General features: G+C 52.2%; 1 protein-coding gene across 1 annotated transcript; it reads left to right on the top strand.

Annotated features, from left to right (window-relative positions):
- Nucleotides 1-819: 819 nt before the first annotated feature.
- Nucleotides 820-25577, top strand: SLC16A2 (solute carrier family 16 member 2). The gene is made up of 6 exons (XM_072335556.1): nucleotides 820-1162; nucleotides 15995-16139; nucleotides 18907-19369; nucleotides 19709-19852; nucleotides 20187-20415; nucleotides 20895-25577. The coding sequence occupies exons 1-6, from the start codon at nucleotides 835-837 to the stop codon at nucleotides 21113-21115; spliced, it is 1530 nt and encodes a 509-aa protein (XP_072191657.1). The 5' UTR covers nucleotides 820-834; the 3' UTR covers nucleotides 21116-25577.

Below are 25577 nucleotides of genomic sequence, written 5' to 3'. Positions count from 1 at the left end.
GGGTGTCGGCAGAGGGCAGTGGAAGATGCTCCGAGCGCAGCGGGGCCGGGAACCGGGAACGGGGATCCGGGGAGGAGACTGCAGCGGAGGAAGGGCCGAGCGGAGTCGCGCTCTTCGGGCGGCGGGGCCGGGCTGATAGCGATCTGACATCGCTCGGCCATTAGGGCACGGCCAGACGGCGGCCCGTGCCTGGTGTGCGGGCGGTGTAAATAGCCCCGGCGTGTGGAAAGAGCCTTTAATATACGGATGTGGAGGGTATTTTTTTTTTAATTGAAGGAGAGCCGAGGGCGTTCCAGACGCAGTCCCCGCAGCTCCGCATCCCCCCTCCCCCTCTTTTTGCAGCCGGGGGCCACAAACGGGAATGGAAATAAAAGCTCCCGGCTCTGCAGCCCCCAGCCACCGAGCCCCGAGTCCAGTTGGGCCACGCTCCCAGCTCCGCCCTCACCTGGGCACCCCCGGGCCCCCTGCAGTCCCCCCTTCCCGGGCCGGAGCTCCGCGGGGTTCGGGGTAGGGCCCTACGGGGGCGGTGCCGGTGGGGGCCCGCCCCGGGGCCGCTCCCGCTGCAGGATGCGGCGGCGGAGGGCGATGCGGGGCGGCGGGACCCGGTGTTGAGCCCCGGCAGATCGAGGAGGAGGGCGGCCGGGGAAGCGCCGCCCGCTCCGAGGGGAAAGAGGGTGGTCCGGGAGGAGAGGGGCCCGGGGAGGGTGGGGAAAGCTCCGGGCCGCAGGTAGGGGCCGGGGCCGCGCGATGGAGGAGGAGGAGGATGGAGGCGGCGGAGGGGAGGCGGGGAGTGAGGCTGCGGCAGGAGGGGGCGGGCGGGGGGGGTTAGCGGGCATGTGGGACCGGCTGCGGGGCAGTCGGGCGGCGGGCGGCGGCCGGAGCGCGGCCGCGATGGCGCAGCGCGGGGCGGAGGGCGGCGAGCGGGGGCCGGCGGAGGAGGGCGGGGAGGGAGAGCCCCGGACCGGGGCCGAGAGGGGGCCGAGCGGGGCCGCCGCGCCCTTCCAGCCTCCCGAGGGCGGCTTCGGCTGGGTCGTGGTCTTCGCCGCCGCCTGGTGCAATGGCTCCATCTTCGGCATCCACAACTCCTTCGGGATCATCTACACCATGCTGCAGAGCGACCTGGGCGAGGGCGAGAAGGACCCCACGCTGGAGTTTAAAACAGGTACGGGTCCCCTCCGGCCCTCCCCGGCCCCTCCCGGCCCCGCGTGGAGCCGGACCGCTCCATGCCCCCCCGGTCCCGTGCTTGTCCCTATATTTATCCGCGGCAGTATCATGTGTTGTTCCTAAGCTGCGATGTACACAATTAAAAGTAATTCATCTGAAAAGCATGCCCGGAGCTTGTCCTGCCCGCTGCCTCTTGGTGCCAGGGGAGCGATGCCTGATCAGCCCGTGGAGTTCAATGTAGTTCTTGTGTGATTCTCGCTTCCCGCTGTGGGTGTCTGTCTGGCTGTCTGTCCTGGCTCTGGGATCCACAGGCAGGGTGAACATCTGCCCTGCAGCCACGCTGCCTTGAAGCTGCTTTTCCTGGGCAGGCATGGGGCCACAGACAGTGCCCACCTGCACATATGAGCAGGAACCGGGGACCTAGCCGTGGAGCATGTGTTGCATTGATGTGGAGAAGGGACATTTCACTGCACAGTGAGGGGACCCCAACCCTGAGATTGCAGTCAGGGGTCCCTGATGTGCCAGAGGCCCAACCTCCATGAGGTCACTTGCATCCTATGAAGGAAATCCATGGTCCACCTCACTTGTAGCTGTAGGGTCAAGTGCTTGGCATAGGGTGAAACTCAATGATTTTGTTGTCCCTCTGCATGGCACACAGGACTGAGGGTGGTAGGGAGCTCGAAGCCCAGTTTGGGGACCACTGGTGGCTGAGCTGTCCCCAGTCCTAATGGGATGACAGGGGCGATCCCAACCCAAAGGTACCACCTGAGAATGGGGAATTACCCCTACAATGCTGTCACTGGAGAAACGGTGTCACAGCAGTGTGCAAGGCGCGTGTGGCTGGGGTAATTACAGTGATTGATGGGCTGTGCATGTGTGCGATCCCGGGCAGCTCATCGCCGAGCTGACTGCTTCCTGCTTGCCATGATCCTATCTGCAGAGCCTAAGGCAGAGCTGGGAAGGTAGAAACAGTAACAAAAGAAACTGAATAATGCAAGTCTTAGTGGTTTCAAGACTACATGCCCAAGACAGAGTTTGGAGGAGACAGCATCTGTCTCTCACTCCCAAGATGTATTTATCTGTGGCTGTGACCGCACAGAGGCCTCGAAAAAGAAAGGTGTGTGGGTGTGTGAGGTGAGCCGGGCTGGGGAATTACACTGCCTGGGTGACGGATCCGCCTTCCAGCCTGGGCACCCAGCAGAGGGGCTATTGAGAACCACAACACGGGGATGGGTCTGGTATCAGCAGGCTGTGGGTTTTGGGGTGAATGCTGGGGGCTGTGGGATGTGGTGAGGGGCCTTCAACCCTTTCTCCCCTGTTTTCCCTGCTGCTCCCGCTCGGGGTTGCATAATTTCCCCACGGCAGTCGTTTGTGTGCAAACGTAATCGGGAAAATATCGGAGCTCCTTTGTGAGTGTGAATTGATACTGCCTTCCTGAGTCTGTCCACCCTCTGATGTTCTTCTGTCTGTGACCCAGTGTCCGTCCGCTCCCCATGGCTGGCGGTGGTGGCAGCCAAATGCTGGGGTCCCCTTGTCTTGTGCAGATGTGATGGGAATGCACAGTCCATCCCGTCCTGACACCTGGCACAGCCCTGGGGCTCCGCACCCCAGCTCCCATCCCCATGCCTGGGAGTTGGGCTCGTGTTGGAGGGGCTCTCAGCCCAGTGCTGAGCATGGCCACGGCCGGTCAGGCATCCCTTTAAAAATAGGGTTCTGTTTATGCTGAAGCGGGTACTGGTCTGAGCCAAACAATAGCCGCCCCAGCGCACAGCTATAATTATCAAGGTTTATTTCTTGTTTGCATTGGTCGCATTTTCTCGCGTTTGATCTTGAGAAACTCAGGATCCACGGAGTTCAAATTTCGGGTCAGGCTTTGAAAACAAACCCTCTCCCAACAATGCATTGAATGCATACGCTGCTTTGTTTGGAGAAATATACTGCGAGGCGGTAGTCAACAAGCAGCGCTGCACTCGCTGCCGGGACCACCGCTGTCCCCTCACAGCGTGGGGCCCGGCCGGGACTTCAGCACGGCACACTCTGTGCTTTTGGGTTTGTTTGCTTTCGGGGGGAGGCAGAGATTGGCGGGGGGATCACTGACACTGGGATAAATAAAAAAAAGGCATGTGAGCGCTCAGCCAGAAACAACTCATCTTGCTCTGCCGAGGTGCTGAGTGACAGCCGAGTGCGGCTGCTGGACCGCATCGATTTTTTTCCCCCCATATTCTTTTTTATCTTCTTCTTCCCCCCCCCCAGCCTCTGCTCTGTGTCAATACACTAGGTACAGATTAACTCTCTTTGCTTAATATTTAATATTTCCATTGCTCAAAATGGGAGCCGAGCGCACCCAGAAGAATGACCCTAGGAGCTGCTCTGCTTGGCCACAGCCCTTCAGGCATGTCCATGTGTCTGCTCTCCTCCTCCTGTCCGTCCTCCTCCCCTCTGTCTGTCCATCAGCCTCCTCCGCCCATCGGTGCGTGGGAGCGGGAGGAGCAGCCTTCCCTTCTTTCCCAGCCCCAGTGGGTCTCATGGGTCTCACTGTGCCAGGTTGATGGCATCTCCATAACTGGCTTTCTGTTTAATTTGAGGGGGGAAATTTCTCCTGGAACACCCATTAGGATGGGTGAGCTTAGCTGGAAAGGGCTGTTTGTAACCCAACACCGTAACGGGGCGGGGAGGCTTGCTGAAGGAGTGACTCTGTTTCTTGACAAAATAGAGCATTTCAGTACAACCGACATGAGAAGAACCAGAGAGGAGCAGCTAGTGTGGCTCCCTCTGGGGCTGGAGCATAGGCCCCCTCATGAGGGTAACCCCAGGGAGAGCAAATCACAAGAGGTAATTCTTGGAAACAGTCCCAGTGCATTTCAGCAGTGCCCAGAGGTTGGAAGGGAGCAGCAGCCACAGAGCTGCACTGTGCTCAGCCTCCAGCATCCTCCCATGGTACCCACTTTGAGCTCCCACCTTCCTACCCAAACCTGCAGGATTTGGCACTTTCATTCACTGCTGTCTCCACTGCTTGACCTGCGCAGCCAGCATGTGTCATGAGCTTCTGTTTTGCTGCCCAGGTCTCCAGATTAAAACTGGGTTCCCAGACCTCACCTGCATCCTTCAGCAGCCAGCCAAGGAGATGCTTTGGATGCCTACAAGGATAGAGGCTGCACAGCTTCTCTGGACAACCTTGTTCGCAAAGCGGCACCTCCATGAAACCCGTGTTATGGGCTCGCTGCCCTCAGGTGCTCCCCACCTGCTCTGCAGCACCTGCATTCACACTGCTCAGCATTTCTGCTCACTGCTCTTTCTCCTCCTCTTCCTAGAAGGATCGTTCCCATTCCCTGTCCCCGGGGAAGGCAAAGCTCCTTTGGCAGCGTGTGCCGGGCTGCTCATTGCCGGCGCTGCAGGAGCTCAGTTCACTCCAGGCTATTTCCTTGCATCCACCCCAAGATAGTTGGGGCGGTTGCAAAAGCCCCATGACGTGCACTCAGCATTGCTGCAACACGCTTTGCATCTGCAAGCGATGGAAATCTCTCCCCCAGCACCTCGCATAACAGGTCCTGCCGGCTGCTGGGCATGGGCTGCGGGCAGAGGTCTGCCCTGCTCCAGCCTCCACTCTTGTTTTGGGATTTGGGGTTTATTTATCACCTGATGCATGATTTAGGGTGGGAAGCTGGGTGAAGCCCTTCTATCCTCTGTCCCTTTCCAGGGTGTGCCCAGACACCCACAGGTCATGGCCCTATGCTGGGTGTTTACTCCAGTGCAGCTCGCTTAGGGCAGCAGCCTCCTGCGCACACATGGGACCAGCAGATTGCTGCAGACTGCACTGCATGTGACTGGCCCTGGTGTTTGGGACCTGCTCGGGTTTGCCTAGTGCATTGCTGTGGGGGGACTCTGGCATGAACCCCCACCTAAGGTCCAGTGGGGACAAGGCATATGCAGCCCAGCAAGTGGCATCCCCCAAATCCCCTTTCTTAGGCCACCTTGCATCAGGCACTGAAACAAAGCTTTTGTTTCAGGCTCTTGGCCTTAATCCTCACTCCTGTAGCTCCTGTGCACAGATGGGAGGTGAAATCCTGCCTCTCAGGGGATGTTGCGTGAGTGTGTGTGTGTGTGTGTGTTTGTACTTGCCAGTCGTCTCAGGGTGCAGTGGTGCTGGAACCTGGAGAGGAGCAACTTGAACACAACGGCAGCTCCAGTGTACCCTCAGCACCAGGTCCAACGGAGCAAATTGCCCATGATTAAAGATCAGTACTAATTATATAATGGACACACATGTGCCGGTGCCCAGACACACTCCCCTCAGGATTTCCCAGCTGGGGTAGGCACTGCACCCTGCAGCCCTGCCCCAGGGTGGCCATCGGCCCTGCAGCGGTGACAGTGGCATTCGGTGACAGATGGATCTGTGGCACCATGGACACTGGGCAGAGCACTCTCCTCCCAGCCTGATCTACTGGTCAGCAACCCTGCTTATGGCAGGGGTTGGAACTAGATGGACTTTGAGGTTCCTTCCAGTCCAAGCCATTCTATGATTCTATGATGCCCTACCCAGAAAACTCCAAACCCAAAAGCTGCTTTCTGGTCTCCGGCTTGGGGCAGCACGGTGTACCAGGGCAGTGCTCCGTGGTGAAGAGGCAACGTCAAGGCGTTCTTGGTCACAAGCCAGCTATTAATCCATGTATTTTAGCAAAAACACATTTATTTCTTGAGGTTTGTGCACACAATGGAAGCAGGGAGTGCTGGGGTGGGGGCTGCAGGGGATTAGCTCACTGTAAGCTGGGCATGCCAAGCTCCCGGCCCAGGGAGAGCTTAATTAAAATTGAAGGAGAAGTGTTTCCAAGAAAATAATACGGGGTATTTAAATGGGATATTTTTGTTCTGGGCCCAGAATGTCTCCTTTCCCTCTCGGTGTTAGCTTTAATAAAACAAAATGAGATCTCCAAGAAAAACAAATTGGAGCTCTTTTAAAAGGCTCTGCAGAGATAAAAATCAGTAACACTGTTGCTGGTAACACCTTGGGTTATTAAAACGGAAAGAATGCTAACGATGCGATTTGCATTGGCCTTTCTTGTGGCTGCACCCCGGCGGCACCCGGCTGCCCGGCCAGGAGGTCCACAACCTGCCCGCGGTGGGGGCACTTGGCCCAGCTGGGGAAAAGGAAGATAGAAAAAGTGAAAAAACAGAGACACTTAGGATTTGAGTTGGACCAAACCTAAAATCCGAATTGCAGTCAATCGTAGAACTGTTAAGGTTGGAAAAGACCGCTAAGATTGTAAAGTCCAGTCGTTGAGCTCATCAAGTCTGACTGTTGAGATCATCAAGACCAACCTTTGCCCAGCAGCCCAACCAGTTCACTGGCATTTGACCCTTCTGGAAGGTCAAAAAGGACTCTTTTGGAGGTGATGAATGCATGGATGAAAATCCCCAGCTTTGCTTTTCCTGGTATGCCAAGATGTCGGGACTTGGCTCCTCTGCAATAAACACGATTGTGCTGATGCAGCTGGATGTGCTGAGTCCCTCACTAAGCCTGCAGCCTTGGCACCATGCCCTGCCTGCTCATGAACCCTCCTGGCCTTATTATCATAGAATCATAGAATGGTTAGAGTTGGAAGGGACTTTTAAGATCATGCAGTTTCACCCCCTGCTTAGGAAGGGATGGCTCCCTCTAGACCAGGATATTGAAAGCCCCATCCAGCCTGGCCTTGAACACCTCCAGGGTGAGAGCACCCACAACCCCACTGGTCAACCTGTTTCAGCGTCTCACTCTCCTCATAGTAAATAATTTCTTCCTAATATCTCATCTAAATCTACCCTTTTCCAGTTTAAAGCCATTTCCCCTCACCTTATCACTACCTGCCTTTATAAAGTCCCTTCCCAGCTTTCCTGTAGGCCCCCTTCAGTTACTGGCAGGTCACTAAAAGGTCTTCTCAGACTCTTCTCCCAGCTGCAGAGCCCCAGATCTCAGCCTGTACTCACAGGGGAGGTGCTCCAGCCCTCTGATCATCTTCACAGCCCTCCTCTGGACACGCTCCAACAGCTCAATGCCTTTCTTGTGCTGGGGACCCCAGAACCCTTCATTTGGCTTTGAAATGCCCAACACGGTAAAGCAACAACCAAGTTGGCTGTGCAGCAGCACCGGCCAGCACTGCCATCAGATAAGGCAATTACAACTCTATCGCTTAATTGTGGCATGTAATAATAGCAGAATGTTACTGAGATACGGCACTGCTAAAGGATAAATATCAGACACACTGGGTGGCTTGATTGTTCTTTTTGCAAAATAAACTCAGCAGAGCCCAGTGCTTCTGGAGGTGTTGGGGCTTTTTGGGATCCCTGCTCCATTCCTATTGCCCTTGGGCCAAGATGGGCATCATCTGCCATGCTCTCCAGCCCACAGATTTTCCATTTTCAGACAAAGGTCTGCCGGAGTACGAGGCACATTTTTTGTCTTGTTTTTGCATCCCTAGTGATGTGGTGACACAAGTTCAGGAGACACAGCCCATCCTTGGGAACCTCCCTGGCATATCCCCATTTCCAGTTCTGCTTGCATTTGGGCTAAATAATGTATTTTGGGAGAGGGACTTAATAAAGGGAGAATCACATGAAATTAAGCGTATTGCCAAAGGCTAACAAATCACAGTGGATTTTTTAAAAGTTATTAAACTCTGCCCTGCTCTAGTTCATCAAGCAAACCATAGAGCAAACAGTCTGGAGTGTGGGTACTTCAGGTCCTGGTCTGAACCCTGTGGTTGGCCATTAACCCTCTGAGGCTGAGCCTCAGGCTGGATTTCAGAGCTCTCCCTCCTAGTAGAGCTCTTCCTCATGTCATTGTGGCTGTGCCATTTGGCCATGCCGTGGAGACTGTTCCATGGTGACTGTGTCTCAGTGGCCATACTGTGGTGGTTGTGCCATGGTGACTGTGCCATAACAGACATGCCGTGGTAGCCACGCCATGGTGGTTGTGCTGTGGTATGCACGCTGTCATGGCCATGCTGTAGTGTCTGTGCCATGGTGACCATGCCACAGCGGTTGTGCTGTGGTGGCCATGTCCTGCTGGTCGTGCCACTGTGGCCATTGGCCATGACATGGCATCTCCTAGGGCCACATCCATCAGCAATGCGTTGCTCCTTCTCCTGCATATGAGTTCAGGAATGTGATGGAGGCTTGAAAAGCAGCCTCCTGATCCCGTGTGTGAGCTGTGGGTTGCTGGCATTTTCCCCATTACTCAGGGCTGGTGACAAGTCAATCTCTCCATGTGCTTTCTTATGAATGAGTAAGTTTTGGCTCAGCCCCAGTGGTCAAACAGGTTGAGCAAGAAGCAGCTGGTATGGGTCTATCACTGTCAATGTAGGCAGAAGGGAGGCTCTCCAGGCTCTGCAAAGCGCCCAGCCGCTCCAACCGGTCCAAGCCCATGTCCTGGTGGAACCAGCAGTGGCTTGGGGGGATCTCGAGCACCGATTGGGGCTTGCTTGGTCTTCTCCACTGCCTGTTCTGTGACACCTCCTGACCATCCCACCTCCTTGAAATGCTACAACATTGTGGTCAGCTCAGAGCAAGTGCTGGATGCCTTGCAGATGGGGAGCCACATTTTGCTCTGTGCCCATGCACTCATCCATGCCCCATGGCTTCCCTCCTTGTCCCCAGATCCTAAGGGTATTAGCTCTGTGCACATGGATGCACTTCCCTTTCCAAGGGACAGGGCATGAGTGGTTTTCATGTAAGAAACTGAAAACAAGTAGCAGGAAAATGAGACAAGTGGCTGCTCAGTGACTTGTTACTGCTATCGTTCCCATGTCTGGCTCTTACTAGAACAGGGGAATTTGCCCTTTGATCCTTGCACTGACCCCAAAACTCAGCATTTCCCTGGAGAGGAGTTCTTCTGAACACAGAAGTGAAATGTGCAGCTTTTAAACCCAAGCTGGAGGAGGATCAAGCCTGCAGTGCCCCACAGAACCCCTCCTAAACCTGCTCTGTTATTTATTCTGATTGAAAGCCCTTGATGCAGCAAAATGTTGGTGTTCTGCACGGCTGGAGGCACACGGCTGCCCAGGCACTTGGACTCATCCTGTGTCCCTGTGTCCCCTTGGCCCTGCTCTGTACTGCAGCACTCCTTCAATACCTGTGTATACGTGCATGCACATGTGGGCGCACACAGCCCTATGCTCACACGTGTTCCCACAGCTGGAGAACTTTCAGATGAGAGCAGGTCAGCCAAAAGTAACACCCCATTGGCAAAGGGGTCTAACCCATTCCTTGCTGAAATAAAAATAAATACATCTCTATATTGCTGTTCTTCAGTTTCCTTCAGCTATTGGATTTGCTTAGTTATGGCACACTCTATTTTTCTGAGATATCCAGGTGTTCTCAAATGTGTGCTTTAATGTAAGGGAATTCCAATGAGGGGATTAAGATTGCAGGGAAGTTTTACCCCTCTCCTGGCCCCTGGGTTTGTGGTTTAACAACAACATACAGACTTGGGGATTTTTCTCTATCAATGGGCTGTGAGAACACTACACAGAGACGCTTGTTGGGGACCAGGCAGGAACTCCTGGCATAGGAGGAGGAAGCTGCATCCTGGTGGCCACCAACAGAGCCACATCTGACCCAGCAGCTCTGGCTCAGCTCCAAGACAGTTCATCCTGAGATTCCTCTACTTTTTAATCCATTCGTTTTTTAATTAGCCCTGTGGGATAACCAGTCGACCAGCATCACCTCATGCCACCCCACACTGGAGCTGGGGACCGGTGTGGTGATGCAGGGCAGTGCAACAGTGCCATCCAAGCCTTTGGCCATCCATGCTTTAGCTTTCTGGGAACAAATCCTGGGCATAAAACAAGCTGATAGCCAACAGGCAAGAGGCCTCCCCATGGAAAGCTCCCACAACAGCTACTCACACTGCATAGAGTTTTGTATTTACAGCCGTGGCTATAGGCTTTTGTTGGGTGGACTTTGTTGCTGGTGGGATGCAACTTGGCAGGAGCCACGTGTTGCAATGGAGAGAGGGGCAAGGGACATTTATTTATTTATCAGCCAAGGGACATCTAATTATCGATCGGCTATCGATGATGCTATACAGGGGCTGTTCCTTTCCCATCCCTGCCACCTCCCCACCCCATCCCTACCCTCAGATCTCCCAGGGCTTGAAGGCTGTCAAATGCCTGACCAGGGGGTAAAAAGACTTCTGTAAGCCTGTTCCAAGCCCAGTGTTTTTCCTCCATTTATTCTCCTCGGCCTCTTTGTATTCCCTTTGAAAACAGAATGTTTTTCTCAGCACGGCTGGTTTGAGTTTGCCCCTTTGCTGGGATGTTGACAGGCGCCCCTGGGAGCTGTGCTGGGAGGGGCGCGGAGCTGAGACTGAAGGTTTCTTCTCAACGTTAATGGGAAACAGAAGATCGCTCGAGAGAAATCTGGCAGAAAGGGGAGCTTTGCTGTCTCTTCCAGTCTGGAAAAAAGCACCCAGCCTCAGCCTGGCCTCCCGGCAGAAAGCAAAGGATTGCCAAGCACGGCACAAGCAGAGCCGGTGGGAGGGACAGGGAGGGCATACAGATTTCCAGGGGATGAAGCAGGCAGAGACCACCCTGACTGCAATTTGAGAGAGGTCCCTCCGGAGACCATCCTCTCCCTAAGCGCACTGAGGGCTCATAATGCCCTGAGTATCCCCGTGCTGCTTGTGTCCTTTCCAATCCCTGCCATGGTTTGTCATCCCTGCCTTGGTTTGCCATCTCATGCCTCCTGGCAGTGCTGGGCTGCAGGAAGAGATGAAGCCACGCAGCACATTCCGGGAGCTCCACCACCCGTCCTTCTACAGGAGGCGGGCACTGGTCCCAGGCTCCCAGCTCCTAGTGTCCAAGGTGGGTTCTGGAATGAGGACGCATCTTTGGGTCAGAGTATGATGGAAGGCTACAGTCTTCCAGCTGTTGGGGCCAGGCATGGGTGGGAGGAGGTTAATCACAGCCAAAGCCCAGTGAAGTTTGGTCAGGTCATGTTTTTTCTGAAGACTTACTATTTTGGACATGCAGCAGCCAGTGTCTGGGGCCACAGCTGACCTGTGCCATCCAGCCAAAGTTAATCATTGCCACTGGCTCTGGGATTTGCCTGAACTCAGAAACATGGACCTTTACCCAAAAATACATGGTGAGGTGGCAGGGGCCTGGAGGGAGCCTCGAGCTGTCAGAGAGTGCAGTCAGCTGGGGAGAGCTGAGAATCCTAACCCTAACACGAACCCTGACCCTTACCCTAACCCTAATCCTAACCCTGACTCTGATCTGAATTTTGACCCTAATCCAGACTTTAACCCTATACCTGACCCTAATCCTAAAACTGACCTCAACCATAACCCTAATTCTGCCGTTAGACCGTGCTTTCCCCACTCGTGAGGTGCAAAATAAACCCAGAGACTCAGTTCCCTGCAATGTGTTGATTTGGGGAACAACTGAGGGGGTGTCGGAGCCAGGAAGAAAATTATGTATGAAAACAAAGATGAGACAAGCTGGAGGAAGGGGTCCTGGCACTGGGCACCCAGCAGCATTGTATTGGCCCTGGCACACTGCATGTGTGTGAGCACATCTGGGATTGCTGCTGGCATTTTTGGTGCTGGAAAGGTTTTTTTCAGCCATAAAAAGGAACCTTCTTCTCCCCTTGGGTGTGTTTTGAAAAGGGGCTTACGGAACAATGAGGATTAATGAGCAGATAGAAAATGAAACGCAGGGTTTGAGTCTCAAAATGCGTGCGCATTTCAGAGCGAGAGTTTGCGCCAAGATAAACGCTGCCAGGAATCAACATCACACACATGAAAGGCGAATCACAGATTGGCTCTGCATGCAGGAGGAGGGCATGTGTGTGTTAAAATGGAATCGCCCTGGGTTCAACAGCAGGGCCAGGCAGAAGGGGCCAGGGCTGGGGAGGCATGGGGTGATGTCTGATGGCAGCAGTGGGTGAATCATCTCATAGAAATTATAAGCCATGAGGAAATACAGAGGAGAAAATCCTTCCCAGCCTGTCAGGGCAAATGGTGCTGCCCATCTGCACTGCACGTGCTGCCTGCTGCTTCTGAGGGTCTTTACAGGGACAGGAGCATGGTGCTGCTGAGGGTCCAAGAGTCTCTCCAGCATCATGGCTCAGGGCAAGCATGGTGCAGAGTGAATCTTAGGCTGCAGCTTGAGCACATCCAAGGCGCAGACCTCATGCAAACCCTCTGCATTGCTTCTTGTTAAGCCAAACCACAGCCTGCCTCCAACCCCACTTAGTGCGGCCATAAGACAGTGACCACAGTCACTTACTGGACACAGGACATCAAAGGACCACCATGACCAGCGCACAGCATTCATGAGACTTTGCCATGGGGCTGAGCAATCCCCTTTATTCCCTGCTTTGAGCTGTTTGTGAGCTGTGCATGGAAGGAGGGAGTGGGGACAAGCTGATGAAGGAGGACTTTGTTCATGAGCTTTGGGTACGGTACCAAGCAGGGCTTGCTGGACCCTTTAATGAGCTGATCTGGCTTTGGGCTGCACGTGATGCACAAGGCTGGCTGTGCCCCCTTGCAGCCAGAGGAGCCTTCGGGGTTGCTTTGCTGCTCTCCCGCTTTGCCATTCTCCAACTTTGCTATGCTGCTTCTTGTCCCGTCATCCCATCCTCCCACGCCCTGTGCTGGCCTCCCCAGCCCTCATGGTGTATCTGCCTTATTGCAATCTTCCCAGCACGGGTTGTTAGCATGGGGCTATGTCTCAGGCTCATCTTTGAGCAAGCAAGGGATGACGCAGAGGCTCTGCGGGGTAGAACAGCTGCTGCGTGTTGGCTGCAGATGCTCGGGGCTGCACTTAGCTGCCTGTGTCAGCAGGGCCACCGGCTTGTTTGGGCTCCCAAAAAGGAGCCAGGGAAGCTGGGAAGGTCTTTGATGATCCTCCAAGAAATTTCAAGCATCTGGGAAAGGACACCCTCTGCAGCACATCCTCATCCTTGTTCATGTACCCATCCCCATCCCCTGTCCATGTCCCTCCAGCGGCCTCCCCGTCTGAGTGGGAGAAGCCGCGGGAAGTGAGGGAAGACACTTCCTCCAGCGCCGGATCTGAGCTCACCTCCTGGCCCTTGATCCCTCCCGCCTGCGGTATGTGGGTCAGCGGGGAAGCACGGCCGCCAGCGACGTCCCTTCCTCTTGTCTCCCTGGAGAGGCATTTTTAAAGGAACAAATAGGCTTGGCCCAAAGTACCGTGCGGCACGGATTTTAGTGGTGTTTTTTGTGAAAGCTGGAACAATGCACTCAGCACCAGGGGGAATTGGAGCCTGCATCTAGGAGCATTATGTTTTGCCATTTGTTTCTCCCTTTGCCATGCCTACCTTGCCCTGCTATAAAATCTCCAAAATAAGGACAGGGGAGGAGGCTGGTGGTCTTGCTGGAAAGAAAACCATGCAAACATGGACTAACCCAGGGTCCCTGCTTCTACGAACACACAGACCTGGCACTCAAAAACCCTTGGCAGGTCCTGACCTCCTGTTAGCCCTCCTCTGCCATAAGGTTCCCAGCAGTGGTCCCAGAGCATTGCAGTCATGGCCTGATGGTGTGTGGTCGGTGGGCAAATGGAGCTGCTCTCTGGTTTCTGCTCCGTCTTGAGCCACGAGCAAGCAGTGCTGGGAGCAGGGCTTGCCTTGGTCACGTTGCTGACCACTGCATCATCATCATTCCCCTTGGGTACCTACATCTACTGCCTTCTCTACCATGCTGAAGGCCTTTGGACCCACCACAAGTCAGCAAGTCTTTATTAAGTCAAAGTGGGAAGGAGCCATCTTGGAAGCAGTAGCTGAAGCTCTAATCTTTGTATGGCAACTCTGCTTGATGGGATGCTCTCCTAGGTCAGCCTCTGTTACAGCAGAGGTGGGGGAGAGGGATGCTCATGGGGCACCAGCCCCGTGGTTGGCTCTTCCTGCACCCCAAGCATGCCCAGAGCCCTTTCAGCTCAAAACAAAGGACAGGTTACACATCCCCAAGGGTGGGAGCCCTGCTGAGCCCCACTGTCCACAGAGAGGTGTCCTCTAGACTCACAGCCTCCTCCAGTCCCAACACCCTCTGCAAGCCAGGCTGTTTTTCCCAGTAATTTTAATTCACTGTTGTTACCAAAACCTATTTTTATTCATTGCTTGTGGTAAGCCTTTCCTCTGAGGTAGAGCAATTTGCCATGGGAGTCTGTTTTGTTTAGCGGCTTTAATTGGGTGCTATCTCCTCTCCCAAGCTCAGAGCCAGGGATGCTGAGTGCTCGGTGCTGAGCGCTGGCTGGGGCTCACTTTGATCTCTGCAGGTGAGTGCACATTTTGGGTGAGAGATTGATCCTGCTTACTTGCGTGTGAATCTCGGAGCGGCTAAGATCTGAATCTGGCCCTTTAAATTTAATACACACTTTATGCTTTTATTTCCGTGTTTCTTAAAGCAATTTCCAAAAATAACAAACTTCAAACATGATGGGGCCATCTCGCATTTTACTGCCTTGGCTGCAGTAGAAGGAACAGTTCTGGAAGTACATTATCCACTTTAATGAGCCCTGCCCATCTTGGCCGCCCTCCCACCCCTCTCCCCTGCTGCAGCCTGGCCTTGGCTTTTCTTTTCTTGTGTTTGCTCCTCTCTGATTTTATTAAGGAATACTTCTGATTAAATTGGCTCCTTGAGAGCCTGCAATTAATTCTGAAGAGTCGGCTCTTCCAGAGCTTCTCTGTGTGGTCCCTGAGAGGCCGAGCTGGGGAGGTTGTTGTGCAACAGGAATTTTCCCTTAACAGGGACCTGGCTATTTTCTGATGGACTCATGCTGCTGGAGGACCGGCCGCTGTTGTATGCTGAGAGAGCTTGCATAGCTCCTGCTGTAGGTACAAGGGAAATAGAAGTCAAAAAGCAGCACTGAGTGTGGCATGGGGCTGCGGGATGCTCCAGGCAGGGTGCTCCAGCCCCTTCTGCTCCGTTGTCTGCCTGTTTGTCTGTCCTGTGCTGCCTGTCCCCATTGCTCCTCCTCAGTGTGGGTAGACAGAGATTTTTTCCTTTCCACATTGCTTTTTCTTGAAAGCCTGCCTTTCCTCCCTTGAGCACACACCAAAACCATTAAAGAGGGAGAAGATTGAGGGTGGAGCTGAAATAATCTGCAAATAATAAAAGCTTCTTAAAGCAGACAGGCAGACAGCGGTTTTTCCAGAGGTGAGTTGAGAGGAGACATGAGCTCCTGGTCCTGACCAGGGGATGGGATGTCAGCTGGCACAGCCAGCAGCTCTTGGAAGGCAGAGAGGTCCCCCAATGCCCTCCTCCTTCCAGCTGCCTCCTTTTAGCCTCTACCGCATCTCTGGTTTTCATTTCTTGTTGACATCCAGTTCCCATCATGCCAACACCATGAGTCGCCTGTTTGTGCTATTTATTTAATTGCTATTCAATTGATGTGCCTTGTTTGCTGTGTTTGGAACCATCTTCTTGCTGGTGGGACTAGGAGGTATGGGAAAACCACACTGATGGTTACTGGAGCCTCCTGGAGGTTGGGAAACCCTGGCTTTGTGGGGAGGGAAGCAGTGCTGTATTCATGACACCAGATCTGGATAGCCCATACCTGGAGCTGAGATGTGGGACATTTTGCCCCTAACAGTGATAGCAGAATCATAGAATCATTAAGGTTAGAAAAAACTACTGAGATCATCTGTCAACCCATCAAGGCACCTGTGGTACATTGGCTGCACATTTGGGGTTAACAAGTGATGTGATGGGGCTGCCTCTGCCCAGACAGCCTTCAGCACTGGGATTGGTTCTTGTTTTGTTCTGTGCCCTGATTTTTCCTAACCCCACTCAATACAGCCCTGATCTTTCTTCATTCTCTCTCCCTAGCATGGGTTGGCTCCTTGGCCATGGGCATGATTTTCTTCTGCTCTCCCATCGTGAGCATCTTCACTGACCGCATCGGCTGCAGGACCACAGCAGCCTTGGGAGCTGCCATCGCCTTCATCGGGCTCCTCTCCAGCTCCTTCACCAAGTAAGGATTCAAGTTTGGAGCAGATGGGGGTGTTCAGCCTGGATGAGAGCTCTCCTGGCATCACTACAGCCCACATCCCTCTCCAAGCTGCAGTTTTGTCCTTAACAAGCATGAGCTTTGCTCGTTTCCCCAGGCAGGTGCTCTCCAATGTGCATTTTGATGGCAGTTCTACCCAATGTGATGTGATAGACTTTCCAACCCAATGCATTTCCATCTCAGTGGCAGCAAAAAGAGGTCACCCCCAGTGTCCTTTACTCACAGCTCTTCGCATGTTTTCTCAAAGGCTCTGCAGAGACATCCTCTGGAATGTCATTTGCCTCAGTTCATCTGAATAAAAATTTTGCTGTGGGTTGGGTTTCAGTTCCAATCAATATTGTTTTAATTATAATGCTGCAAGAAGTGGTTTTTCAAGCAAAAACTTGTTGGTTTCATAGAGGGTGTGCCCAGCTCTGTGCTCCCACTCAGGATGCTTTGTTGGGAAGCCTGGCCCCTTGCATCTGTGGTTGCCTGGGGTCTGTCACCATGCAGAGGGGTAGGGCAGCAGGACATCTCCCTGGAAATTGGGGGCTCTGTGGGTCATGGGGCTGGGGATGCTTCTGTCATTGGATTGGGCACAAAGGGCTGGGTTCGTATCAACCACCATGCCTTAGGAAGAGAGAAGTCTTGCTGTGTGAGGTATTTTGTCATTGTACTGGAACTGCTAAGTCCTGTCTTGAAGCAGTGATTGAGCACCTGGTGGGAAGGCAGGGCCAACCCAAGGGAGCTCAGGTACATGCAATGTACCTGAGTGACTAGGAGGGGTGGAGCCAGAATCCACCCCTTCCCAGACCTCATTTAAGGGTTGGCAGTGGAGACAAGGTTATCTTGTTGGAGTTCCCTGTGTACTTGTGGCCTTCTGAAGGCAAGTAGCTTCTTTATTTCTGTACCCATAGCTGATGTATTTGAGCAAACCCTCACTTGCTACAGCCTAGGACCTTACTACTCTGCTGTTGCTGCTGCACTTTCTATTGTGTTATGGGGTGTGCTTTGACTTCCATCTCTTTTGCTTCTCCTTCCCCTCTACGTTTCCTCCTCCTGAAGTTCTGCCAGCAGGGCTGAGCCAGGACTCTTTCCCTGGGGAACATCAGTGAGGGGCAGCCGCTAAAGGGGCACTTCCTCTTCTGAGTAGAGTTCGCTATCCTTTGGAGGCTTCCCTGTCCTAGGAGACCTTGTCACCCACAGGAGACCTTACCTGCAGGGACTTTGTTATCTGTGGGAGAGCTCCCTCTCCCAGGAGGGTGTGGACTTCCTGGAGACCTCCTCTTCCAAAGAGATTCATTATCCATGGGAGAACCTCATTTCCATGGCAGACCTCTTTGTCACAGGGAGATTGTCCTGCTGTTCCTATCAGGAAGCAGCTTGTTGCTTCCCAGCCAGGAGGGTGGCAAATCCTCACTAAGCGGTGAAGCTGGAAGGAGCCCTAGCTTTGTTGCAATCCCACAGGGATGTCTTAGTGTTGATGGTGAGCAGATGGGAACAGAGACATTTGTCTGCCTTTATCTCACATATCAGCTTAGCTGTAGCACCAAGGCTGGTGTAACCCAGCTGAGGTGGTCAGGGCTGGTGAAGTGCAGTCAGTAGGCAGCAGGACAGCTCTGACTCCAGGATGGGTTTCTGATGTAGATTTGCCCTGAGGCAGCTGAAAATTGCCTTTTAAGACATCCATTTGTCTTGGAGCCCCTGGGCACAGCTTTCATGTTCCCTGTCCCACTTGGCTTGCTAAAGAGAAGAGCTTGTCATGGAAGAAATAATGTGCTTGTAAACATTTGCTCAGTTTTGAACTGCCGTGTTAGATCTGGTCTGCTTTTTGTTTGCTCTGTGAGCAGTACTCAGTATTTCACATGAGCAGTTCTGAGTATTGGAGAGAGGACCCCTTTGGTGCAGTGTCGCTTGCCCAGACCTTTCTATTGCAGTCATTTTCCCATGCAGAATTCTGTGGCAGACTTTTGCAACTGACTGTGTTTCACAGGGATGAAGTAATGCTCCATCTGGTGTGAACACAGGGGTGTTGTACACTCCTTTACTTCAGCTAAGGAAGGAGCTGGGTTTCATTGGGAAAACCAGGCTGGCCTTGGGAAGGAACTCCTTCCAAAGGCTCTCAGACTTCCCACTGTTCTGTAGGGCAGCCACGTCGCTCCCTGCTTGAGTACAGACACCTCTGTAAGGTACAAATGAGATCTATTAACCATCTAATTGAAGCTCCCAGAGGAGTTTAAAGAAGGAGAACATAATTAAGGAGCCTGGAGCCTGGGCAGAAATGTGATGTTCTCTCCCTAAGTGCCTAATAACTGGGGTTGGTGCCTTCTGCTTTGAAACACTGGGTGCAGAATGTTTTCAATTAGTTGTTTCAGTGGAAAGAAAGAAAGGGAGGGGGTTGAGGAGGGAGAAGACTTGTAACTAAAAATAACACCCTTTGCCTACCTTAGAAAACTGCTTGTGGTATTTAAAAACCACTCACTCACTGCTTCCCAAGGCATGCAGGTTGGTGCTGCCTCCTTCTCCTTGTAGAAAGCCCTCTCCAGCCAGTCTTCATTTTCCTGGAGGTTTAACATGCCAGCTGTGAGTTGAGGATAATCCCTGCCTTGGCTGGGGAATAAGCTCCTCGAGGCTGGGCTGTCTGTGCAGTGTGCTTGCCCTTAGGCTCAACACAAGAGTTTGCAAGGCAACAGGTGAGACTGCTTCCTGGCCTCCACATATTCTGACCACCTCAATGTTTTCCTCCCACTAGGTCTCTGGAAGTTCGTTATTTCACGTATGGCATCCTCTTTGGCTGTGGCAGCTCCTTTGCCTTTCAGCCCTCGCTGGTCATCCTTGGTCACTATTTCAAGCGTCGCCTTGGCCTGGCTAATGGCATCGTGGCCGGCAGCAGCTGCCTCATCTCTGTGCCGCTGCCCTTCTTCCTGAAGATGGTGGGAAAGGCCATCGGGCTGGCACATACATTCCAAGTGCTCAGTGCCTTAATGCTCATCCAGATCTTCTTGTCATTGACCTATCGGCCCCTCCTGCCACCGTCCTGTGACTCTCAGCATGATGGGCAGGATAAACTGGGCAGTCGGAGTGTGCGGCAGCAGTGCTGGGCTCAGATGCGCAAGTATTTCAACTTGAGGGTTTTCCGGAGAAAGACTTATCGAATTTGGGCCTTTGGGATTGCTACAGCTGTCCTGGGGTATTTTGTACCATACATGCACCTGGTAAGAACCTTGACTGGGGGTGGAGATGCAAAGGCAAAGGTGGGCAGGAGGAGGGAATCAGCAGGGACTGAGCCATCAAGAGCTTCAAAACTAAGAAACTGCCCTGTGAATGGGACCAGAGGTGGGGAAAAGCAGTTAGTAATGCTCCCACCTGTTCTCTGCTTCGGGGATGAGCATCAGTGGTGGGCAAGGAGGGGACTGCTGGGTGTGGGTGGGTGGAGGTGGTGTGACCATGTAATGTAAACATGGGTATTACACAGTCACTCCCAGATCTGTAAGCTCACTGCTGAGTTGAATTGATTGTGGATTCATGTCCTTTCGTCCTTCCATCCATCCTAGGTGAAATATGTGGAGAAGGAATTTGGAGAAACCAAAAAGGACTGGATTCTCCCAGTCTGTCTTGGAGGCATGTCTGGGCTGGGTCGCTTGATTTCAGGCCGCATTGGGGACTGCATTCCTGGGCTGAAAAAGATTTACCTGCAGGTAACCGTGGTGCTTCCTCTACTCAGTTGCCCTTGGGTGGCCCATATTCCCTGCCAACAGCTTGTCACTACTTCCAGTGGGGCACTTGGTGGATATTCTGTTCCTGAGCCTTGTAGCTTTGCTTGTGTGATCAGATAACTCTGGCTTTGCTGGTCCTCATCATGCCTGCAAAGCTAAGAAAACACAAAGCCTGTGACTTGCTTCTCTTGGTGCTCTGTGCCTGGGGACCTCTCCACTCCTGCCCAGCAGAGATACCCTCAAGTAACCAGAGGGATAGAGCAGAATGGCTTCCTGCTGCCCTTCCCCAACGACATGCCTGCTTTTGTCTCCCCAGGTTGCATCCTTTGTTCTGTTCGGCATCATGTGCATGATGATCCCACAGTGCCGAGGGTTTGAGGGCGTCATCGTCATCTGCCTCTTCCTCGGCCTTTGCGATGGCTGCTTCACCACTATTATGGCCCCCATTGCCTTTGAGCTGGTGGGGCCCATGCAAGCATCCCAGGCCATAGGGTACCTGATGGGGCTGATGGCTGTGCCCATGACTGCGGGCACGCCAATTGCAGGTTGGTGACACTGTGGTGCCGCACCTGGATCATGCTCTTGGGAAGGAGCAGATGCTTATGGCTGCTGTCACCAAAGGTGACAATTTTGGCATAAGAGCTTTTGGGCTTTCTGGCTCATTGTGTTGTGTGGGGTTTGCATGCAGTATCTCTGTGCTCTTCTCCATGCCAAGGAAAGCAGGGGACAGCGAAAGGGACCCAAGAACAAAGTGACCATATTAACTGACTGCAGTTGGAATCTGAGCTAATAATTGTCTGGGAATGATTCATTGCCAGAAGGGAATTCCTAGAATTAGGGAAGTCTAATGTGGGCTGTACAGAGCATCCTGCATCAGAAGGATTTTCCAGTGCTGATAAATGGCAGTGTGTTATTTTTGGAGGGTGCTTACTCAGTTTGCATTGGAGACTGTTTGGCATGTGTCTGATTTTTCTCCTGTCCTGGTTAAATAAGCAGGATAACCACCATTGCACTTCTCTTTCAGGATACTTCAACGATTATTTTCAGAATTACCACGCGGGTTTTTACTTCGCTGGAGTGCCTCCCATCATCGGCGGCTTGGTGCTCTCCATTGTCCCGCTGGTGCACCAGAGGATGCTGCAGAAGCAGCGCCTGGATTCTGGCAAAGACAAGATGCTGACCCCTGAGGCGGTGGTGAATGGTGAGCTGCTGCCAGGCTGCCCTGCCTCCGAAGCACACATGTGATGTGCCAAGTGCACAGTTGCCACCAGCATCCTCCACAGCCCAAGCACAGGCCCTTTTCTAGCCAGACTGTAATTCTCAATGATTTCAGATGCACTACATTTGTAAAGGACAAGAGATAGTTCTTCTAGTTGAAGGCTTTTAACTAGCAGAAACACTTCTTGGGACAGTTTCAATTTTCAAGCCGCCTCTTTTTTTTTCCTCTAACCATTTTTCTAAGGAGAACTCTCATCAGGATTCAAACTTGATTATCTCCCCTGTTTTCTATATGTCACAACAGAGGTTTACAGATAATAAATGTGTTTTTAAAGGAGGTCATAGGTGAAGCTTGTTGCCCCTTCCAGATGTCCTGTCCGCTCTGGTGTGCCATGCCCAGGCAGCAGTCTCTTCCATAGGGGAAGCAGCTTTGGAGGAGGAATGGGCAGTGGGACCTGCTTTGAGCTGTTTCTCTCCTCCATGGCAGGCACTCATGGGGCTGATGAAAGTATCCTGCAAAATCTGCCTTGAAAGCATAGGGGGAGACAGGCAGGTTTCTGGGCACCTCTCATCTCCGCAATCAGTGCCTGAGGACTGTGCAACTCTGAGCAGTGAAAACCACAGGTAGGATGGGTACAGGAAGTATGGGAGTTAGGAATAGCTTAGGAGAGGGCAAGGACTGAAGGTGGCTTCCATCCTGCCTGCAGAACTATCATCCATTGGATTTTCCTCCCCGTCACCTGCTGTTAGAAACAGGAGCCTTGTACATAGCTCCACATCCCGCATGTCCCTCTGGCCCTTTTGTTTTTTAAGCTGCATTGGCTAGTGCATTGTAAGGTCTTGTGAGCTGTGCTTCTTTTCCTTCTGTTCCTTGTCAAGCTGGAGAATATACTGGTGTGTTGTGATGTGTCTGTTCCTGTAAGCGAGGTGTCTGTTCCACTTGCCCTTCTTTTGCCTTTTCTGAGTCTGCTTCTGCCTTTCTGCAGGGTGTCAACTACCACAAAATCCTCGTTCTTACCATAGTGCCCAACGAGGCAAGCTCATGAGGGATTTAAATGGTAGAAACATCTCCTTTTGCCTGGCAATAGGAGAGGGGGTGCTGCCTCAAACCCTGATTGTTTCCATGCTGCATAGCACAGCCCCCAATGACTGCACCGCTGGACCTCATATCCAACTGTGCAGCTGTAAGACCTCTCTCCAGTTTGTAAAGCAAATTACAGCCTAAAGTCCCGAACTTTGCAGATTTCCACGTGCCTTAAGTGCTCTACCTGCTCATAGAAGCCATTGCCCCAGGAGGAGCACATGCTGGGACCATGGGAGCTCAATGCTACATTGGTGTGGGAGCAGAGCTTCATCAGATGGGAGTCCTGCCTGACTGAGCATCCCTAAAAGGCTGGTCTTTTTATCCGCTTATTATGGGAGCCTCTTATTACTGAAGGCACTTAGCCCAGCGCCTTGTCACTCTGCTGAACTTCAGTGGAAGCGGTACATCTCATACCATCCCAGCTCAAAGACTATCGACAGCCTCCCCAACCTGCTGTGAACATCTTTGTCCAGTTAAAGTCATGACTTTGATCAGCATGAAGTCAAAATGAGCCATAGGTCAAGGCAGGAAAGGTACAGTCTGCATGCAGAATTGGAAGGGCAAAGTCTGCCATGATGGTAGGAAGCTGTGTGCACTGGGGATGGCTTTGATGTTGGCTGCCAGCTGTTGCGTATCTAACTTTTCTCTTGAGTGCCCTGGCCCAGTGTACCCTGGCTTCCTCTGGGCAGGTGAGGCAGGACTAGGGAGAAAAACCTGCCTTGTGCTCCTCTGTAATGAAAAACCCCAGCTTCCCCCAGTGAGGTGCACACATTGCTTCAGGCAGCCACATGGCCTTATGCAAGCGTGCATCAAGTGCAGGACGTGCCCCGGCAGCGCTGGCTGGGACTGCCTTTCTAAATCTTTAGCTTCAGGGTGTTCCAAAGTGAGTTGTTGTCTTTATTTTTTTTTTTCCCCTCTTATTTTCATGGCTGGGTGAAACGCCAGGCTTAACCCCTCTTGCTCTGGTAGGGAATGATGTTCCTGTGGCATCTCATGAGGCTTCGAGCAGATCCTTGGTCACAGTGGAGCCAGGAGCCCTCCAGCCTTTGCTTCTCACCACTTCCATGGCTTTCTTGGGCATCTGTACCCAGCAGAGGTTTGTTTGGGGGTTACCTTGGATATTTCAGCTTCGGAGTTTTCACGCTGGCAGAGTTCACTTGTCCTTGTCCAGCTGGCTGGAGGAAATGGGGCTGCACTGGAAAGCCCCAGCACACTTGCCAACTCTTTTGGGTTCTTTCTTCCCAAAGCCAGCTGCCCTTTAGCACCGTGTACTCAGCAAGGGCTGCTACTGCCCAGCCTGCTCCCTCATGCAAAGGCATCACCTGTGTGTTTGCTGGCTGGGAGCAGGGATGCACAACGGACTTTGCTCTGGGGTTATCGCTGTGCTTTTGCTGGCTCCCCCTGCACAACCTTTTTCTTTTTCTTTTTCTTTTTTTTTTTCTTTTTTTTTTTTTTGGTTAATTTCTGTTTATTTTTATTTTTTTATGTTTTTATTTTTGCAAACATTGCAATACCCTTAGCACTACATCAAGGACTTGCCGTGCTCTGGGTGCCCCCGTTCTCACCCACCCCACAAGAGCGAAGCCCAGCCCTGGTGCTGTGTCCACTTGCCCCAGTGGACATTTTGGTGACCTGCAGGTTATGGGTTTGATGTCTGGGCTAACAGCAGTGTGGCTCCTGACCTTGTTTACAGCACCCAACTCAGGGCCTGGGAAACAACTCAGCTCTGAGTGTGAGCAGCAGTGTGTCCCAGTAGGCCTCTCTGAGCCCTGGCAGTGAGCTGCTGTGTGCCACCTTCATCGCCCCTGCAGGGCTCAGGTCTCCTCAAGAGAGTCAGTGCAACTCCTGAGTGCCTCTTCCGTCCCAAAGTCTCCTTCCATGACATCTGTCCTCAAACCTCTTCCTCGCTGACCTTCCAGCTCTGGCTGCCAAGAGCAGCGTGGTTGCGAGGCACACTGTGAGCAGTTAGTGTCTGTTTTGCTAACGAATTAAGCTTTTGTTGTTGTTTTTTGTGTACGTAGGGAGGCATGGCATGTAAGATGATCTGTTTCCCAGAGCAAGTATTTGGGTAGCCAGACATTTATATTCAAAGGGGAAGATGTCTGAGCTGACACCACATACGAGCGCTAAGGTGGAAGCTTGAGTTCTGGGGTAACTAACAAGACATTGGGGTCTGTGGCTGAAAGCAGGCGCTTAATTCAGTGCGGAAGTCAGGCCCAGAGGAATGCTTTGGGTCATGCTTTGGCTTTAGATGAGTAGTGAAGGCACAGCTGGGAAGGGTGGAAGCGCTGCGCCTCGCAGAACTGGCCTCACAGGAGCTTCTGAGATGTAGGTGAAGAAACTGATAAAACTGAGCTCTTACATCTTTCCTTTTTATTTTATTTTTTCTTTTTATGGCATCTGTTCCTTGTATGTGATTTATATCCCCTTCAAATTTTGTATCTTAAAGTATTTGAATGTGTGTTTTAAAAGTATGACCCGTCCTTTCAAAATGTGAATTTCTGATCGTTGATATATAAAAAAAAAAAAAACAACAACAAAAAAAGTTAAAAAAAAAAGAAACAAACAAAAAAAAGAAGTAAACCAACAGCTCCCTGTCCCCTATTGGCGCATCTTTTGTAATGAATGTTTTATGAATGTTGTTTAAAAAAGGAAAAAAAAAAAGCATAGAATAAAACCAGTTTTAAAAGGAAGGGGGTCGTGGTTTCCTAAAGCAATACATCCCTGCTGGCTGCCCAAAGCTGGGTCTGAGCACCAGGCCAGCAATGGGTGAGTGTGCATCAGCGAGGTCGCTGTGGCTTGTGGAACTGGAAACAGGGCTTCCAGCAAGGGTTTTATCATAACAATTTGTTTATACTAGCTGCTTTAATTGACATTAGATGAAAGCTGACATAGGCATGAATTTGATATGGCACAGGCTTTTTTCTTTTCTTTTAATGTGCATCTCAACTCTTTTTTCAAGTCGGGGATATTTACTGCAAATAACATTCAAAAAATCCCCAGCAGGAGATAAGAGGCAGTAAAAAGGGATTCAAAGGCTGCAAGGCAGTGGCAGCGAGTTCCTCCGTGGGCCGGTGCGCCATGCAAGGAGCCTCGACGCAAAAAACCCCTACTCTATCCTGGAGTGATTTTCTGGGGATGGCTGGAAGCTGAGAGGTGCTGGGCTACGTGATAAAAGTCACCTGCATGCAGGCTGCTTGCTGAACACCCCAGGAGCACCAGCCTGTCACTGCCCACCTCCACAAGCCCCATACAAATACACAAATAGATATATATGTATATATGCATACATATATATACACACACATATCCACAGGTGTGTCTGTGTGCCTGCCTGCTGGGAACCATTTATTCTTATGAAACTGAATGTTTGTATGTGTATTTTATATATTAAATACTAAGCAC

This window comes from Excalfactoria chinensis, chromosome 4 (assembly GCF_039878825.1).
Source record: "Excalfactoria chinensis isolate bCotChi1 chromosome 4, bCotChi1.hap2, whole genome shotgun sequence".
Classification (NCBI taxonomy): Eukaryota; Metazoa; Chordata; class Aves; order Galliformes; family Phasianidae; genus Excalfactoria; species Excalfactoria chinensis.
Note: the sequence above shows the minus strand (reverse complement) of the source record. Positions and strands in the feature narration are given on the sequence as shown.